General features: G+C 42.3%; 1 protein-coding gene across 1 annotated transcript in view; it reads left to right on the forward strand.

The window, feature by feature from the left end:
- Nucleotides 1–19,571, forward strand: part of CLYBL (citramalyl-CoA lyase) — a 245,040-nt gene that overhangs the window by 127,795 nt on the left and 97,674 nt on the right. Inside the window, exon 2 of the mRNA XM_065896069.1 lies at nt 12,521–12,707. Within this exon, the coding sequence (XP_065752141.1) occupies nt 12,521–12,707 (187 nt within the window). The remainder of the gene's footprint in view (nt 1–12,520; nt 12,708–19,571) is intronic.

The following is a 19,571-nucleotide window of genomic DNA, read 5'->3' on the forward strand; positions in this document are numbered from 1 at the left end:
TATTTGTTTTATTATTTATGTTTATAAACAAATGGGAATTTAGCAAAATTTATTAGAATTTGTGGAGGCAGTTTCTAAAGGGCAAGGGCACATAAAAAAAGATTCTTTTTTTTTTTTTTTTGGTTCAAAAACACCCCTTTAGTGGTAACTGGACTTGAATGCAGCAGAAAATATTTTAAAATAATCTTTGAGTGGAAATGTAAAGTGATACAGCCACTATAGAAAGAAGTATGGTTTTCCCTCAAAAAACCATATGATCCAGCAGTTCCACTTCTGGGATATACCCAAAAGAATTGAAAGCAGGGTTTTGAAGAGATATTTTTTCATAGCAGCATCATTTACAATAATCAAAAGGTGGAAATAATCCGTATCCATCAGTGGATGAATGGGTAAACAAAATGTGGTACGTACATCTAATGGAGTATTATTCAACCTTTAAAAAGGAAGGAGAATCTCACATATGCTACAACATGGGTGAACCTTGTGGACATTATGCTAAGTGAAATAAGCCAGTCACAAAAGGACAAATACCGTAAGATCTCACTTACATGAGGCACCCAGGGCATTCAAATTCATAGGGACAGAAAGTACAATAGAATAGTGGTTTCCAGGGGCTGGGCGGAGAGGGAATGGGCAGGTTGATGAAAAGTTCTGCAGATGGATGGTGGTGATGGTTACACAACAGTGGGGATGTATTTAATGCCACTGAATCGTATGCTTAAAAATGGTTAAAATGGTAAATTTTATGTTATATGTATTTTACCACAGTAAAAAAAAAATATTTGACCAGCAGAGGTGTAAAATGATAGAACACAGATCAGCTCAAGGTGGGAAATACTGATCTTGAAGGTTTAACACGATCCATAGATTGTTTCATCATTGCTCAAATAAGGCCGTTATAAACCTTCACCCAGCATTTCGGATCTCCAGCCCCTTTCCATGGCCACCTTCACTCACTGTATCATGCCTCTTTTCCTGGAATGTCCAAAACCCTGGTGTAAAGAGTGCAAAGGGCTGTGCATGAGCACATGGCCAGCTAGGCACCTTCACGCCCCGCTGGTGGCAAAATAAGTTAGTACAACCCTTTGTGAAGACAGTCTGGGGAAGTCTGTGAAGAGCGTAACCATGATCACACCCACTCTCCCTTTTAGCCCCCTGAGGACACAGGCTAATGGACACATGTGGCCCTCTCTCCTTAAACGCTTGCCAGCCCACCACCCATCTAGACCTGAGTCCATCCTTTCCTTCATTCCTCTCTTGGGTCCAGTCCCTGTATGTGCTGGGCAGCATGGTGCTGAGAACTATGCATACACCCGTGTTGGGTCAGGATGGGGAGATGCAGTGCGGAGGTGTGTGGAGAGCACGCATCTAGGCACTGATATGTGTTAACTATCTAGTAAGTAATGTATAGGCACTGTCTTCATCAGGGTTCTCCAGAGAAACAGAACCAATAGGGTATGTCTGCATGTGTGTGTGTGTGTGTGTGTGCGTGTGTGTGAGCTATATATAAGAGATGTAGTATAAGGACAATAAGACCCACGTGATTATGGAGGCCGACAAGTCCCAAGAGCTGCACTCAGGAAGCTGGGGACCCAGGAGAGCCATTGGTGTAAGTTCCAGTCCAAAGGCTGGCAAACTCGAGAACCAGGAAGAACCAATGTTTCAGTTCAAGTCTCAAGGCAGGAAAATCTGGAAGGCTATCAGGCAGGAGGAGTTCCTTTTTTACTCAGGGGAGTATTGGCCTACTTGGTATCTTCCACTGATTGGATGAGGCCCACCCACATTAGGGAAGGCAATCTCCTTTACTCAGTCTGCTGATTCATATGTTAATCTCATCCAGATATATCTTCACAGACACACCTAGAATAATGTTTTACCAAATATCTGGGCACCTTGTGGCCTGGTCAAGTTGGCACGTAAAATTAATCATCATGGTATTATGTACTAAAATGATTTAGAATTAATTGTGCTGCCTAAATCATTATTGTAGTTAACAATTGCTTTTCAACTCAGTTTTGAATTTAAGAGTGACATTATGAAAAGTCCTGAATCAAATTCTTTTTTTTTTTTTTTTTTTTTTTTTTTGCGGTACGCGGGCCTCTCACTGTTGTGGCCTCTCCCGTTGCAAAGCACAGGCTCCGGACACGCAGGCTCAGCGGCCCTGGCTCACGGGCCCAGCTGCTCCGCGGCATGTGAGATCTTCCCGGACCGGGGCACAAACCCGTGTCCCCCGCATTGGCAGGCGGACTCTCAACCACTGTGACACCAGGGAAGCCCCTGAATCAAGTTCTTTTCTGCACTTGATTAAGTCTGGACTGCCATTTAGATAATTCAAAAAAAGTATTAGGCCCAGTACATTTTTGTTTATGGAGTGATAGCGTGAATGTGACAAGTGGAACAACTTGGAAGTTCCTTGGCCTTCCCTGTTTCCATTTGAGCCCTCCAGTATATGGTGCTGGCTGAGGGTCATCCATGGGTGAGGCAAGAGCATCTCAGAGCCAAGTATCAGCATCAAGGCTAAGATGTGGAGTCCTCAGTTAGGGTCCCTGGACTTTGTACAGCATATACCACCTGGCCTTGGCTTCAGAGAGCTCTGCTGCTTGTGAAGAGACACTCCACCCTCAGTCCCACCTGCCTTCCCAAGCCCTAGATTTGGATGTTTGCCTGGGCTCTGGCAAGCTTCTTCTCTATCTGCATTGGTTGTAACTTGGGTGGAACCCTGCACTGGGGCCCTCTGGAGCCTCAGCTGCCTGGGCCAGAGGAGAGGAGTAGAATCTGGGCAGGTAGCTTGAGGGCAGGGGAACCAGCCCAGCTGAGCATCTGCCCCCACAGGGCATGGCCAGCATTGAATCACCGGGGGTGTGTGGCAAACTCAGACTTGTATGTTGGCTACTTGGGGTTTATGGCTGAGGAGCAGAAGTTTTTAAGCAGTGGGAGTGCTCCCAGGTGCTGTAGCAGCCAGTGTGATGCTGACCACCACAAGAGCCAGGCCAGGCAGCAGGATCCTGATAAGCAAACCCAGGCATCCTCCCACGGGGGGATCCACAGGGGCCTGGGAGGGAGCTGGAGCATGCTGCATTGGCCATGCAGGTGCCCAGCCCTTGCCCCTGCGAACCTGACCTCAGGCTTAGGAGAGCAGGTCTAACTCCAGACCCTGCTGGTGCCTGTTGGCTGCCTCACCAGAGGTCGTGCAGGTCCTCAGTGCCTGGTGCTGTGAGGCCCTGGGAAAGGGTACCTCTTACTTAAGATGGGAGGAGAGAGAGACCCGGAGGAGAATCCACTTCAGCCCCCCTGAGAACAGGGCTAGGTCCTCTCTCACTGAATATGACAGAAGTTACCCTAATGCCAAGTTCCTGTAGCCCTTGCTTCCTAGGGAGGCGGCAGTGTGACCCCACATGGTGGTTCCAGGACATGGGAAGCACTTGGTCTTCAGTGGCCGATCCATACCCCAAGCCCCCTGTGCTCCCCACTCCATGTGGTCACGTTCTACCCATCTCTGCACGGACTCTGGCCCCTCAGTGCCTCAGCCACCTGACAAGGGCTGAGTGGTCACCGCCTGAGAATTGCAGGGACTTCGTTTATCTTTGTGCTTTTCCCAAGGATCTGACCCCCTAGTGATCACTTGTTACCTAGTGAAAACTAGAATCAGATCTGGGGTTGAAAGCAGCATCTAGCCAACATACCCTGGTTCCTGACCTGTGTGTGCTGACATAAAACCCTCCCTTCCCCAACTTACCAATGTATATATTTTTAAAATTTTATTTATTTTTGGCTGCATTGGATCTTTGTTGCTGCGCACGGGCTTTCTCTAGTTGCGGCGAGTGGGGGCTACTCTTCGTTGCGGTACGCAGGCTTCTCACTGCGGTGGCTTCTCTTGTTGCGGAGCACGGGCTCTAGGCGCGTGGGCTTCAATAGTTGTGGCACGTGGGCTCAGTAGTTGTGGCTCGCGGGCTCTAGAGCTCAGGCTCAGTTGTTGTGGTGCACGGGCTTAGTTGCTTCACGGCATGTGGGGTCTTCCCGGACCAGGGATCGAACCCGTGTCCCCTGCATCAGCAGGTGGATTCTTAACCACTGTGCCACCATGGAAGTCCCTCACCAATGTATTTTGAAAAGCCTGTCAGATTTTCTAACAAGAACTAAATATGAGTTAACATTAAAACCCAATTGCTAAAAAAAAAACAAAAAAAAAAAACCCAATTGCTGGGCTTCCCTGGTGGCGCAGTGGTTGAGAGTCCGCCTGCCGATGCAGGGGACACGGGTTCGTGCCCCAGTCCGGGAAGATCCCACATGCCACAGAGCGGCTGGGCCTGTGAGCCATGGCCGCTGAGCCTGCGCGTCCGGAGCCTGTGCTCCGCAACGGGAGAGACCACAACAGTGAGAGGCCCGCATACCGCAAAAAAAAAAAAAAAAACCCAATTGCTATTTTTAAAACTCCAATTGCTATATAAACACATTTCACCTAAACAAAAACAGATTTGTTAAGTAGGCCAACCGTGAGTTGGGTCAGCATTTGTAAAAGTGTCTGATATACAGGGCTTTTCCTGGAATATGAATTCATTAGAACTTCAAAAGCAAAATAGCATGAGGTTGGACACTTTACTGGAGCACTGGAGAGTTCTCAGCCAACGAGAGGCTAGATGGATTGATATTTGTTAAACTGGGATTCTGTTTGTACTGCCTTCAATTTAGGCCTTTCTCAGGATTTGGGGGTTCCCCTTCAAATCTAGTTTGTTGACTGTTTTAATCATAAAAGATTTTGTCAAATGCTTTTTTCTACATCTACTGAGATGATCATGTGGTTTTTGTGAAAGCTGTAAATTTAAGTTACACTGGCTCCACCTAAGGGGAAATGTGACTTTTTGGAAAATACATAAATGGGTAAGATTCAGCAGTGTAATACCCGAACCTGAGGCACCAGTACTGGCTTCAGCAAAACTCCTCTGATGCAACTGTTTTGTTACCTCAGGGCTCACTGGTCATGAGAAACTAAGTTGGGTAAGGGTAGAGCATTTTCTAGCCCTGGAGCTATTGGGTTGGCCAAAAAGTTTGTTTGGGTTTCTCCGTAACATCTTACGAAAAACCTGAACTAACTTTTTGGCTAACCCAATATATCCCTCACTGCAGAAGACAAATAGAAAGTTCCTAAAGAGTGGGAGCCAGGCAGAATATTCCCCAGTTTCATCACTCATGCTTTCCCCCCACAAGCTTCTCTCAGCATCTGAAGAGCTTAGTCCCTGCTACTGGCAGGGACTTCCTTTATTTCACATGCCCTATCCTTGCTCACTCTGCCTCCTGGGAGCTTGAGGTTTAGACCCTCAAGCAGTTGGAAATTAGCAGACTTCTTCTATTCACTATGGACTTGATCTAAGAATCTAGTTTGAACTACAGGCTCAGCAAGGACTTCTTGGTGATCACCCTCTCCCCCGCCCCCCACTTCCAAACCCTGCCATGATGGCTGCTGATTCAGTGGGTGGGCATGTACAGCATCATTGTTTCCAAGCAAGGAAAACTGCCATTCCTCTCAAAGTTATCATTCCCAGTCACTTCATTAGTGGGAGTTGCATAATTGGTACCCAGCTCCCCTGCCTATTAAATATGGTAGGATTACGTGCTGGCAACTTTTAAAGTCCAGCAATCCCAGATCCTTTCTAGGACCAGTAAGACACTTTGGTGGTACTTCGAAACCATGGTGCAGAGGTTCTCATCCTTGGCTGCACCTTGGAGTCTCCCTTGAAGCTTTAAAGAAACTGTTGCCTGCGACTCACCACAAGGCTCTGATTTAATTGGGCTGGAGTGTGGCCTGTGGTGTTTTTCTTTTTCTGAGTTCTCCAGGTGATTGTAATGTGCAGCCAAAGTAGAGACCTCTGTGCCAGCTATCAGCTAAGTAAAGAAACCACTAGCTTGGATGAGAAGTCACATATCAAATAGCAGATCCTCAAATGGACATTAGCTTAATTATTGCTGCTATTTCAAATATTGTTAGCAGTTTGTCATTTTTTTTATCAGAAAGACTTTTCCTTAAACATGGATTTTTTCCCCAAGTTTGCTGCATTTTTAGTTACGACGTTATTATTACTTTCGTAGCATCTACTTGTATATAATAGTAACACATGACTCACTTAAGAGAAGTTTTCGTTGAAGCAAAATTTCCTGCATTACGGCAATGGCTGCACATTAGGATCATCTAGTACAGTGGTCCTTCAACTTGGCTATACATCTGAATCACCTATGGGGCTTTTAAATTCCAGAGCCTCAGCCTTGCCCCAGGCCAATGACTTCAGAATTTCTGTGACTGAGCTTTAGCGTCAGCGTATTTGAAAGCTCCCCAGGTGATTCCACTATGCCCTGGAGTTTGAGTCAGCCTAGAACAGCATTCTCAAACTTTCATGAGATAAGCATCCCCTGGAGATTTGTTAATATGCAGCTTCTGATTCAGTGGGACTGGGGTGGGGGCCTTAGACTCTGCATTTCTAACAACTTCCCACATGGTGATGGTAGTTGCTCCCATGAGACATGGGAGAGTCTCATATGAGAACAGATAAGAGACCAGTGTAGCTTGGTCTATAGCAACACCTCACTTAAGTGGCAAGAACCTAGAGAGCTAAAAAAAAAAAAAAAAAAAAATTTATATACTGAGCCTGGGCCCTATTACCAGTGAATTTAGTTTGATTGCACTGGGTGGGGTCCAGAATTGACAAGTTTTAAAAGCTCCCCAGATGGTGGTGATATTGAATCCCAGGTGGAGAACCCCAGCAGTATTAGGGACTAGCTCTGCCTCTTGTGGTATAAATGGTTAATAAGTGGTATCAGGTGGAGGAGGAAAGGGAGAAGACCCAAACAAGGCCAGTAGGGACCCCCCTCCAGCCAGAAGAACCCCTGGACTTGCCAAGGGATGTCTTATCTAAAAAAAGGTCCCTCTGTAGAGAGAACTCACCATAAGGCTACCAGATTTTTTTCAACTCATCTTACGCCCCTGTTTTGCATATTGTTTGAATATATTTACATGTTGACTATCAAGAGGCCCTAACTCCAAATATGTAAGATAAAATAAAATAAGTTAGATCTTGCACCTGCTGCAATTGTATTCATACGCAGTAGTCAGTGCTGAACACAACTCAAGTAGGGAACAGATTTTGAAACAGCCGGAGATGGGGGAAGGAGAGGACACGCCAGCAGTACGGGAGGAGGGAGGTTTGGGGAAGCCACGACGGGCTCCTGCCATCTGCCCATTGACAGCCCCCTCTGGGACCTCAGAGTCTGCAACAGGACCTGAAGCCCAAACCCCCTCTACACCTTTCTCCTCCTTATTATTCCAAACAGTCTTGCTGCCTTTGATCTTTCTCCCTGAAGCTTCATTCTGTACAGACCTTTAGCCTTCCTGAGCTGCTTGCAGGCCATCCTCTGGGTGTTCCTCCCTGGACCTTCTGGACTTGACCTGTATCTTTTGGGCCGCCTCCCTGCAGTGCTCAGCACAGTGCCGGTCAGGGCAATCTCATGCGGTTGGTTGTACGGGGTGTGCCCTGATCAGGGTGCCTACAGAAGCCACGCGTGGGGCTGAGCTTCAGCTCTCCTCTACGCATCAAAGTTGCCGCGCACCTCTTTGCCCTTCCACCTGCTGGCAGGCTCGAGGGGACACCTTTTTCTAATTTACACAAAGGGACCTGCCAGGTGTGCTCGTGGAGACCCTGCGCAGGTCACCCAGTGCATGCTTCCTAAGTACTCACTGAATGTATGAACAAGAGAACAAAGTGGAGGCAGTGAGGATAAATAAGAGGCTTCCACAGTCATCTCGGTAAAGGTGAACGAGGCCCCAAACTAGGACGTCATCTGTATTTACAGGAAGGAGGAGATAAACAAAGGAGAAGCAACAGGCCATGGGTTGGGTTAAAGCTTCCAGGATGGCAAAGGAGAGAGGGAATAAAAATGACCTCCTACCTGTAATCACCACTAAAACTTGACTCTTGCCCAAGAAGAATAAGGACAGTGTGGTTGCAGATCAGTCTTACATACCCACTTCTGGATAGCTGGCATTGGTTGGGTAACGAGGTAACAGGAATTCTGTGCTCTTGTCTGCAAGACCCTGTGGTAAGCAACGTGGGGGAGACGTAAGACTTCCCCTCCCTCGGCTAGTTTGTTATCTAGTTGAGGGCACTTGTGTCCAACAAAATTCCTGATGCTGGTCTACACGGACCAGCATCACATGTGGGTGACAGGTGTCAGATGATCATAGTAGCTATTGACGTACATACTGCTTTACTGCCTGTGGTGAGCTCTCCCCTGTATGCGACAGCTATTATGTTTCTTCTCACCTAAGAGGAAGTTGACATTTGTTGCTTGCTTCTCACCCCATCTTCTGACTGCCAGTCACAATATTGGCGTGAACCACATAAAATTAGCATTTTTGTAGGCCAAAATGGTTAGATATCAGCAATTTCATATAGGTGGTTCTTATTCTCTCCACCATATTATGCTGCCACTTGAGACCTTTCAAGTGATTATATTGGTTTGTTTTAAGCCTATTATAAAAGGATTTTTTTTAAAAAGAGTGATGCTTCTTCTGGTAAATGTGCAAAATAGGAAAAAATTGTGCAGAAGCAGAAAAATCTTTTATTTGTTTATTTATTTTTGGCTGCGTTGGGTCTTTGTTGCTGTGCACGGGCTTCTCAATGCGGTAGCTTCTCTTGTTGCAGAGCACAGGCTCTAGGCACATGGGCTTCAGTACTTGTGGCTTGTGGGCTCTAGAGCGCAGTCTCAGTAGTTGTGACACGTGGGCTTAGTTGCTCCGCAGCATGTGGGATCTTCCCAGACCAGGGCTCGAGCCTGTGTCCCCTGCGTTGGCAGGCAGATTCTTAACCACTGCTGCACCAGGGAAGTCCCTGGAAGCAGAAAAGTCTTAATCCCAAATTCTAAAATTCAGAGGCATCCCTAATCACATTTTGATGTATTTCCTTCCAGATATTTTTCTTTGTATTTTTTATAAAGTTGAGATGTTATTGCATATGTAATGTTATATCCTCTGTTTAAAAATAACAATCTTCACTTCACATTAAATATTTTTATAAACACAATTTTTAATGATGGCATAATATTCCATTGAATGTAGGTACTGTAATTTATCCTACTGTTGGACCTAAAGGTTGTTTTCAGTTCTTAATATTATATATATGTAGTTTTATTCCTGTTCATTTTCTTAAGATAGATTCCTGTCTTAATCCATTTGGGCTGCTGCTGTAACAGAATAGCATAGACTGGGTGGCTTATAAACAACAGAAATTTATTTCTCACAGTTCTGGAGGCTGGGGAGTCCAAGATCAATGCTCTGGAAGATTCAGTGTCTGATAATAATGTACTTCCTAGTTCATAAATGTCAGCCTTTTCACTGAGTCCTCCCATGGCAGAAGGGGCTAGGGAGCTCTCTGGTGTCTCTTTTTTTTATTCTTTTTGCGGTACGCGGGCCTCTCACTGTTGCGGCCTCTCCCGTTGCGGAGCGCAGGCTCAGCAGCCATGGCTCACGGGCCCAGCCACTCCGCAGCATGTGGGATCTTCCCGGACTGGGGCACGAACCCGCGTCCCCTGCATTGGCAGGAGGACTCCCAACCACTGCTCCACCAGGGAAGCCCTCTGGTGTCTCTTTTATAAGGGCATTATTCTCCTAGGTTCTGCCCTCGTGACTTAGTCACCTCCCAGATGCCCCACCTCCAAATACCATCATATTGGGGATTATGTTTCAACATATGAATTTTGGGGAGGACACATTTAATCTATAGCAATTCCCAAAAGGAATGGGGTCAAATTACTTGAAATTACTGGGTCAAAAAGCAGGAAACTTAAGTGTCTTGATTTGTAGCATCCATTGGCTTTCCAGAATGCATGTGCCCCTTGATTAACTTTAGCCATGATGGCAGAGCCAGTCCTTTGCTGGTTCTGGTTTGGTTACCAGTGATAAATGCTGTTTTTAAAGATGAGAGAGTCTAAAGATGAATGGTCAAAAAAGACTCCGCAGTTAGGTGGACATTGAACTAAGCTAGAAAGATCTGTAAGTTTCAAATAAACCTTGAAGCTAGAAAGATCTGTAAGTTTCAAATAAACCTAGGGGAAATACTTTTCGAGCAGAAGCAAAGGTACAATGGAAACAATACAGCATATGTGGACAGTCATAATCTAATTTTCTGAGGGTAGATAGTTGCAACATGGGAATAGTGGGATATAAATTGCGAAAAGGGCTCTCAGCTGAGACTACATTACCTACATTCAATGTAGGTAGATATCTACCTATCCTGTAGATAATGGGGAGCTGTTGACAATTTTTGAGCAGGGGATTATAAGAGGAAAATAATGTTTCAATGATTATAGGAGACTTTATCTGGGAAGCCAGAAACATCTTTACGAGTGGCAGAAGATTTTTTAAATGACCATCTGTTTTAGAAAATTACACATCATATATAAACATCCTAGGAATGATTTGCTCTAGTGCTTAGCATGTGACAGTGGTATGACCTGTCAGCCATGTCTGAGTGGCTCAGGCTTTGAGATTCAGGTGGTGTGGCTTGGAGATCACAGTGGCTGGATCCAAATTGGCAGTCAGAAGCTATTTCGCATGGAGGAAATCTCAGTTTTCATGAAATGAAGGTCTCTTTGGCTTTTACATGTGCGGTTACAACAAATCCTCATGAGGAGTGATTTTGCCTTAAGCATTTCTTGGTAAATAAAAATTTCATCTCTTTTAATTGCATTTTTACGATTTTAAAGGAAATGCATATGTTGCAAATTCTGGTTTCCAGTACGAATAAGTAAAATGTGGTTGTTGCTATTACATCATTATATTTTCTCTTTTTTAAGATAAATCAGATATTTTTAATCAGTACAAAATGATGACAGATACTTTGGGAATTCTTCAATTATCTGTCCATACTATATTTAATATCAATATTAGATAAATGTCTTGTAATATATGTACACTTTTAAAACCCATCTATATGTCACCATATCTCACATAGCACAATGCTTATGTTATGGAAAAATAAGACTTCGACTCACGTTTTAGATTTAATTAAGGTTAGCTTCAAGAAAGAATGAGGGGGCCCTTAACAAAATTGATAGGCCACCAAAAAGACGCTGATTTTTTCTTGAGATACATTGTCACAAGACACACTAATCATGGCAAAATGTTAACAACTGTGTAGAATATTTGATGGCATTAACGTAGGATAACTACTAAATGTCAAGAGCTTTCATTAAGAATACAGCTGGCATAGTTTTGAAAGGATGATGCTGTTTACCCTGGGGGAGTAAAACAGTAGGGTGTTATCAGGTTTGCTGGGGCTTTCACCTTTCTTTAACTGGGATTTTCATGACGTATAGCTCCATCTGTTATGGGCAGGGCTGGTTTCATGGATGTGTGACCTGCACAGTTACGGATGGCCCTATGCTTAGAAGGGTCTGGTGCTTTGTGTGATGTTTTTCTGTTGCCATCTTGAAATTCCCAGTAAATTTTGAACAAGGGCTCTGCACTTTTATTTTGCACAGGTGATTCAAATTATGTAACTGGTGTTGATTGTGAAAGCTGATTTCATCTTCCTTTGCCATGTGTTATGGGCTAAAACATGGTTTTCACGGGACCAAACTATGGACCAGGTTAGAGGAGAGAGCTGCGGTGAGCCAAGGGAGCTTCTGGCCAACTCCTCTTATTTCCACAGGAGGCTAAACTTAGTATAATAGGAGAAGCGGGGAGAGAGCAGAGTTTACGAGCAGGCAGGGCTACTGACAGCTAGAGTTTCTCCATTAAGAACAGCTGCAGTGGCTGCCATTCCCGCTACACCCACCTACCACATCAAGCTGATAACCCCCAGGCTCCGGCTGATCGCTTCATGTGCATTATTTCCTTTAACTTAATTTTCTCAGCAACCTGCAACATGAGTATTATTTTTACAGATGAAGAATCTGAAGTTTCCAGCAATCAAGTTGCCCATAGTTACAGAGCTAATAATGGTCTTTGCTGACTTAAGAAGTAGCCAGCCATCCTTGTCTGTTGTTAAAATTGAACTTGAATCACTTATTTGTCTACTTAAAAAGATTTATTGTCAGGGAGAGAGCCATAGACTTTGTTTACATAGATTGTTCATTTTCTACTTTTTACTTTCATATAATTGTAGATAGTATTGTTCTTTAGGACCTTTTAGATGTAAATTTCTTTACTTTTTTCTCCATGGATGCTATCTGGACAGCATACTAATGCTGGAAGTGTTTTTCCAAGAAGAAATAGCTACACCTTCCTTCTTTTCTCAGAAGATTGTGTCAGTGAACAGTATTATATATTTTTTAAACCTCAGCCAAAATGACATTCTGTTGCTTGATTATTTCTGTTATTATTGTTTTCCTAGTTGTTATGTGTGATTATGTTCTGCCATAAGTTAAAAAAAATTATCCATGTTTTCTATTTTAATTTTGTATTAAAATAAGATTTTTCAAAAATGTGTAGATGAATTCTATTCTTGACTAATTCTAATTATGTCTTCTGCAGGAAAGCATCTCTGGCAGCTGATGTGTCCAGGCTTGGGTACAGTTCCTCACCCAATCACAAATACATTCCGCGAAGGGCCGTGCTCTATGTTCCTGGAAATGATGAAAAGAAAATTAAGAAGATTCCCTCTCTGAATGTGGATTGTGCAGTACTCGACTGTGAGGATGGTGTGGCTGTGAACAAAAAGGTAATGGCATGATTTTTCCTTATGATGGAAAAAAGAAATGAATTGAAATTTGGTGCTCTCCTGGTAGCACTGCTCACTATTTGGAAAGAGTCTACTGTACTCACCTTTTTCTGATTATCGATGTATTCTTGACCAGCCCTTGTGTGGGTTCTGAATGTGTATGTTTCTTTTCTCTGAGAGACAGGAAGAATCCAGCCAAGATATATTTAAAATCATGGCCTTCAGTATATGTGACTATGTGTGTGTATAGATAAAGAGATACACACTTAACAAAAAAGAGAGAGAGAGAGACACTCAATCCATTTTGGCTGTGATATTTGCTGGTTTGGGTAAATGACTCAATCCTAGAATTGTGGTGTAAATTTTTCAGACCAGTAAGATGGAATTAGGAATTTATCTCTTTTTTTTACTGCCAGGTATATTGTGTAGTGGCCTTATCTCTTCTGGGACAAGTGCCAATAAAAGAAAAGATAGATGTCAATGGATGAGTCACCATTTTCCCTCCTTAATTAAAGAGAAACTACACGCAGAACCTTAAGGTTACAGCTTTTGGCTGATTTTCTCATGGCCTGATCAGAGAAATGAGTTGCAGAAAATACCCAATTTGTAAATAGGTACAAAAGGTTCTTACTGGCTGGTAGCATAGTGGGTGCTTTTTGTTTCATTTTGATTTGCCTAACTTGTTTTTCTAGGTTTTTATAATGAACAAAGATTTGTTCAATAATTGGGTGAAATACATAAATTATTTTAACAATAACTGATGTTTGCATGGAACTTTTAAAATTAAACACATGCTTTCCCTCAACCTTCATCTATCCAGTCCCTAGACAATGAGGTTGGCCTGGGAATGGATTGTGGGGCTGGTGGCACAGAAGGAGCTGGCCATCTGGATTTATATCTATTTGGATAGTTTCTTTTCCTAGGTGACCTGAAATAGCGTGGTTGTCCTATTCTTGATTAATTGCTTTCCTTAGAGATTCTAGCAAACAAATATTTGGCTTATTTTTTTAAGTTAATTTACAGCATCTTTCTAATGGTCAAAGCAAGGCTTTACAAGTGTTTGGGAAAGGATTAGAATAAACATGTGGAATTTAAAGCGTCTGCTCAATATCTTTGGCATGCACCAAGGAAAATGCAATTAATCTTCTTTCTCGCAGAGATTAAGGTAAATAGGGCTTTTCTTGAAGGACATAATATGATTCCAATATGCTCCCTTCCAAAACTCATGTAGTGCACTCTAAGATTAGATACTAAGTTGTAATTCTAGTTCTGTGTGACCCAGGGCAATTCACTTTACTTCTTTGCCTCAATTTTTTATCTGTACTGTGGGATGACAAAATCTTCTTTTGTCAGGGATAGGGATTATTACAAGGAATAAGCTTGATAAAATGCCTGGGAGTAGCTTGATTTCCTATAGGAAATAGATTAGATAAGTCCTGTGGTAATCATGATTAGAGGGGAGTTTACTTTAGCTTGTAGCACAGTGAGCCATTAGGTGCCCTGATAAACTTCTAACTATATTTCTTCACAAACCTTGAGGCTATCTTCCTATTCCCACCTGAGGATGTTTCCTGCTACCCAGATGAGTTTGAAATATGGTTCATTCCTACCTCATATTTCCTGTTTACCTGTGTTCTGAAGCCCATCCTTATACCCGGAGCCACTACTGAGGAGGAACCTAAGGAGGGGCAGGGGAGAGAAAAGTTTATGATGGGCAAGTTGTGCCCACCATCTTGGCATCTATGTCCAGACAGTCAGAGCACTGCAGTTCTCTCTCTCTTTTTTTAAATTAATTAATTAATTTATTTTTATTTATTTATTTATCTGGCTGCGTCAGGTCGTAGTTGTGGTACACGGGATCTTTCATTGCAATGCGTGGGCTCCTCTCTAGTTGTGGTGCGCGAGCTCTGTAGTTTGCGGCACGCGAGCTCAATAGTTGTGGCGCGTGGGCTTAGTTGCCCCACGGCATGTGGGATCTTAGTTCCCCGACCGGGGGTCGAACCGGCGTCCCCTGCATTGCAAGACGGATTCTTAACCACTGCGTTAATTGCCAGACACACTGTTTTACATATGCTGAACTTGGAGTCAACCAAATTTCCCTTTCTTGTCCACAGAGAGTTCTGGCAAGCCAGGCTAGTACTTATAAAACACTTTTTTCCCTAATTTTTTCTCATATATTTCATTTCATAGCCCTAGCCTGTCGATGTCTTTTTGGATTTTGATTTCATCATCCAACATTTATACCATCTGAGAATTTGACCAGCACAATAGAAAAATTTAACAAGTTTCTGATAGAAATGTTGAAGAGGTTGGAGCCAAGTGCTGTGCAAGCATGCCACTAGAAACTTCTGTTCGAGTTCATTTAACAAACATTTATATAATGGTGACTAAATGCCAGGCACTGTTCTAAGGGCTTTAATTTGTATAACAACCAAGTAAGTAGTACTCCTTCTACAGATAAGGAAACAAGCATGGAGAGGTCAAGTTCATGAAGCAGTTCTGTAAATATGGTTATTCAGTCACCTAACTCTCCTAAAATCCAGTCTTTTCATAAGAATAGTATAAGAGATTTTATTTAATGCCATTTCAAAATGAAGACACCTTCCTGATTTACATGGCCTAGCAATACCTTCTCTCTCCACATACTCCACCTTGCCAGAAAAATGAGGTTAGTTAGATGAGACTTGATCTTGAAGAACCCTAGTTAGGCTTTGTTAAGTATACAGACATTATTTTTCTACCTAGTTGTTACCACCTTTGCTTTGAAGTGCTGGAGAGACGAAAATGGTAATAGCTACCATCTACCGAGAGTTTTCTGTGTAAGAGGTGCTATAATAAATGCTTTAACTATTTCATTTACTCCTTATAGCAAAGTTTTGTCCAGGGTCCAGGGTCATTAAATGGCAGATTTGAACCTCTTAGAATTTTTGCCAGGAATCAGCCTCAAGTTTACCTGCTGGCATATTCCATACATAACTCACCTATTCCTCCTTTCTCAGAAAGTTAGTGCCTTGGCTTCTCTTTATCTTTTGTCACCTTTGTATACTCCGTAGTTTCTCAAAGATTACGGACAGGAGTGCCGGGTTCACATTTGCAGATTCTTTCAGTGTCTTGGGATTTTAATGCGTTTAAACCTAGGGACTTCAATTCATTTGAAATGTCCAGATAAGTCTGAAACTTCTCACATAGCTCATATTATTTTTCCTTTCTTGAAGTCACCTCTTAATCATATTTTTGTTTGAATATTATTCCTCTTGATGGAGGAGATAGAATAGAGACCATTTTCAGTGAGTTTATTTCTTACCATGTTAAAACTGTCATTTCAAATGATCTAGTTATGGTTTTGCTAAACTGAACTATTATTGCCTAATTCAACTTTCTTGGCATTATTAAAACTTAGTCACTTCATTTTAGATATTTCATTTCTTTTTTAGTAATTGACTAATTCCATATTTCATTTGACTGACTTTGTGGAGTATGGGCTTGTAATGAAAACAAGAGGAGCTTCCACAGAGCAGTTTATAAGTATATAACACCTTCCAGCAGGCTCTAATCCTGTTTTGTTAATCCAATTTGTGTTTAAGCAGCTCCTTCATGTCAAGGATGGCGCTACCAGCTCACCTTTCCAAACATGGATGATGAAAAGACCATCTCCATTACCCTCCTATCATCTCCTTTTCATTGTTAAATGCATGAGGAGATACAGGGCTGTCTAAGCCACTGCTTGCTGGGACACAGTGAAAATAAGCCAAGTAATGCACAGATTTCTGGTGAAATCTCCATGACACGGGATGAGGCCAAGAAGGTAGGAGTAAAATAGATAGAGGCAGGGTTCCAGAGCTGCTATTTTAGTTGAGTATTTAAAGTTATTTAATATTTAAGTTTAAATATGTAAAATTTTAAATACTCAATATTTAACTAAATATTGAGTACCTACTCAACCAGGCACCATGGCAAGCAGGAGGAGAACGAAGATGGCTGCATGGTCCCCAACAGAGGAGTCAAAGGCTAGTGGAGAGACAGGCAAAAAAAATAAATTGTAATCTAACAGGATAGGTCTATAAGAATGCATACTTTTTATTATCATTTGGTTCTACGTGTTTTTTTTTTTTTTTTTTGCTGTACGCGGGCCTCTCACTGTTGTGGCCTCTCCCGTTGCGGAGCACAGGCTCCGGATGCGCAGGCTCAGCGGCCATGGCTCACGGGCCCAGCCACTCTGCGGCAGGTGGGATCTTCCGGACCGGGGCACGAACCCATGTGCCCTGCATCGGCAGGTGGACTCTCGACCACTGCGCCACCAGGGAAGCCCTCTAAGTGTATATGAGGTTTTTAATTTATTCTTTTGTTGCTGACCTCAAGCTTGGTTGCATGATGGTTAGAGAATGTGATCTGAATGATGCTGATTTTTGGAAACTTATTGAGTTCTGCTTTATGGCCTATTACGTGAGCCATTTTTGTAAATGTTTCATGTATACTTAATAAGAATGTATATTGTCTGTTTACTAGATGCAGAGTTCTATGTATTTTCTGTTAGACCAAGCCTGTTAATTATATTGTTCCAATATCTAAATCTTTAATGATTTTCATCTGCTTGATATATTAATAATTAAGAGGCTAGTTGAAAGTTACCCTCCAATGGAGAATTTGCCAATTTCTCCTTGTAGTTCTGTCAAATTTTTGCTGCTGATAGTTTGAGCCTATGTTATTAGGTGTATACAAATTTAAAATTATTATATCCTCCTCGTATATTGAATTATCTATTATTATGCACTGACCCTCTTCATCCCCTGTAATGCTTTTCTCTTTATTTTTTAATTATTTTTAACAACACTGCTTTGTTTTGATTATATTTCAGTATTTTTTTTAAATAAATTTATTTTATTTATTTATTTTTAGCTGCATTGGGTCTTCGTTGCTGCGCGCGGGCTTTCTCTAGTTGCGGAGAGTGAGGGCTACTCCTCGTTGCAGTGTGTGGGCTTCTCATTGCAGTGGCTTCTCTTGTTGTGGAGCACGGACTCTAGGCATGCGGGCTTCAGTAGTTGTGACACGTGGGCTCAGTAGTTATGGCTCAGGGGCTTAGTTGCTCCACGGCATGTGGGATCTTCCTGGACCAGGGCTCGAACCCGTGTCCCCTGCATTGGCGGGCGGATTCTTTACCACTGTGCCACCAGGGAAGCCCGCTTTTTTCTGTAAAGTTTATGTGATCTGATAAGAACACACCAGGTTTCTTTCTTTTTTTTTGGCTGCGTTGGGTCTTTGTTGCTGCGTGTGGGCTTTCTCTAGTTGCGGCGAGCGGGGGCTACTCTTGGTTGCGGTGTGTGGCCTTCTCATTGTGGTGGCTTCTCTTGTTGCAGAGCGCGGGCTCTAGACACGTGGCCTTCAGTAGTTGTGGCACGTGGGGTCAGTCATTGTGTCTCACAGGCTCTAGAGCGCAGGCTTAGTAGTTGTGGCACATGGGCTTAGTTGCTCCGCAGCATGTGGGATCTTCCCGTACTAGTGATCGAACCCGTGTCCCCAGCATTGGCAGGCAGATTATTAATCACTGCTCCACCAGGGAAGTCCCCACCAGCTTTCTTTTGATCAGTATTTGCCCAGTATATTGTTTTCAGCCTTTTGTTTCAACTTTTCCATATCTTTATGATTTAAGTATGTCTCCTATTGTTTTAAAAGTTTTATATTCATGTAGACAATCTGTGTCTTTTAACTGGAACATTAAGCCACTTCTAATATAGTTACTAATAAATTTAGATTTAAATATGCCATTATATTTGACCTGTTTTTCTCACCTGTTCTATGTTTCTCTTCTTTTTTGGGGGGGGCCACACCACGCAGCTTATGTGATCTTAGTTGCATGACCAGGGATTGAACCCAGGCCCATGGCAGTGAAAGTGCAGAGTCCTAACCACTGGACTGCCAGGGAATTCCCTCTTTTTCTAATTTTTCTTGCCTTTTAAAGATAATTTGACTTTTTTGATTTATTTCCTTAGTCCATTTATTCCTCTCTTAGTTTAGAAGTTATGGCTATGTTTCTAATTTTTATCGGTTACTCCTGAAATTTTACCAAATATACTTAACAAAGCCTAAAATTAACCTGTGTCTTCTTCCTGGACAAAACAAGAATTTTAGAAAGCTTTAAATTCAATCATCTTCCTCACCAATTTATATTATTTTTAACGAACATTTCAGTTATCTCTTTTTAATCCCATGAATTTTACATTGTTACTATATCATTATTTTATATGTACAGTTGTTAATTTAGATTAAGCTACATATTTTACCACTTTCTCTGATCATTATTCCTTCTTGTATCTCAGACCTTCTTTCTGGGGTTATCTTTCTTTCTCCTGATGTTCACCCTTCAGAATTTCTCTCTAGCGAAGGTTTGTTGATAGTAAACTCTCATAGTTTTTGTTTATTTGAAATGTCTTCATTGTTTGCCTGGGTAGACAAATTTAGATCAACAGATATTTGCTCTCAGAACTTTGAAGATATTATTCCATTGCCTTCTGGTTACTGTTAGTGCTATTGAGAACTCCATTGTCAAACTTAAAAACTAGGTTATTTGTCTTTTCTTCTTTGGCTGTGCTGAAGATCTTTTGTCTTTCGTGTACTGAAGTTTTGCTAAAATATTGAGTAGCTATTGATGTATGTCTCCTTACCTCCTTTTCCCCCTTCTTTCCTTTTGCTTGGTGTAAGTGGTTTTTTTGTATATTTGTATACTCATGTCTTTTATCAGTTCTATAAAACTTCTACTATTAGCACTTCAGATATCACTTCTAGTCCATCATTTCTGTTCTTTCCTTCAGAGGTGCCAAGTAGACATATTAGGAAGTGTTTGTTTTATCCTCCTTGTCTCTTACTATC

The sequence above is a fragment of the Phocoena phocoena genome, chromosome 18, assembly GCF_963924675.1.
Source record: "Phocoena phocoena chromosome 18, mPhoPho1.1, whole genome shotgun sequence".
In the NCBI taxonomy this organism is placed as follows: domain Eukaryota; kingdom Metazoa; phylum Chordata; class Mammalia; order Artiodactyla; family Phocoenidae; genus Phocoena; species Phocoena phocoena.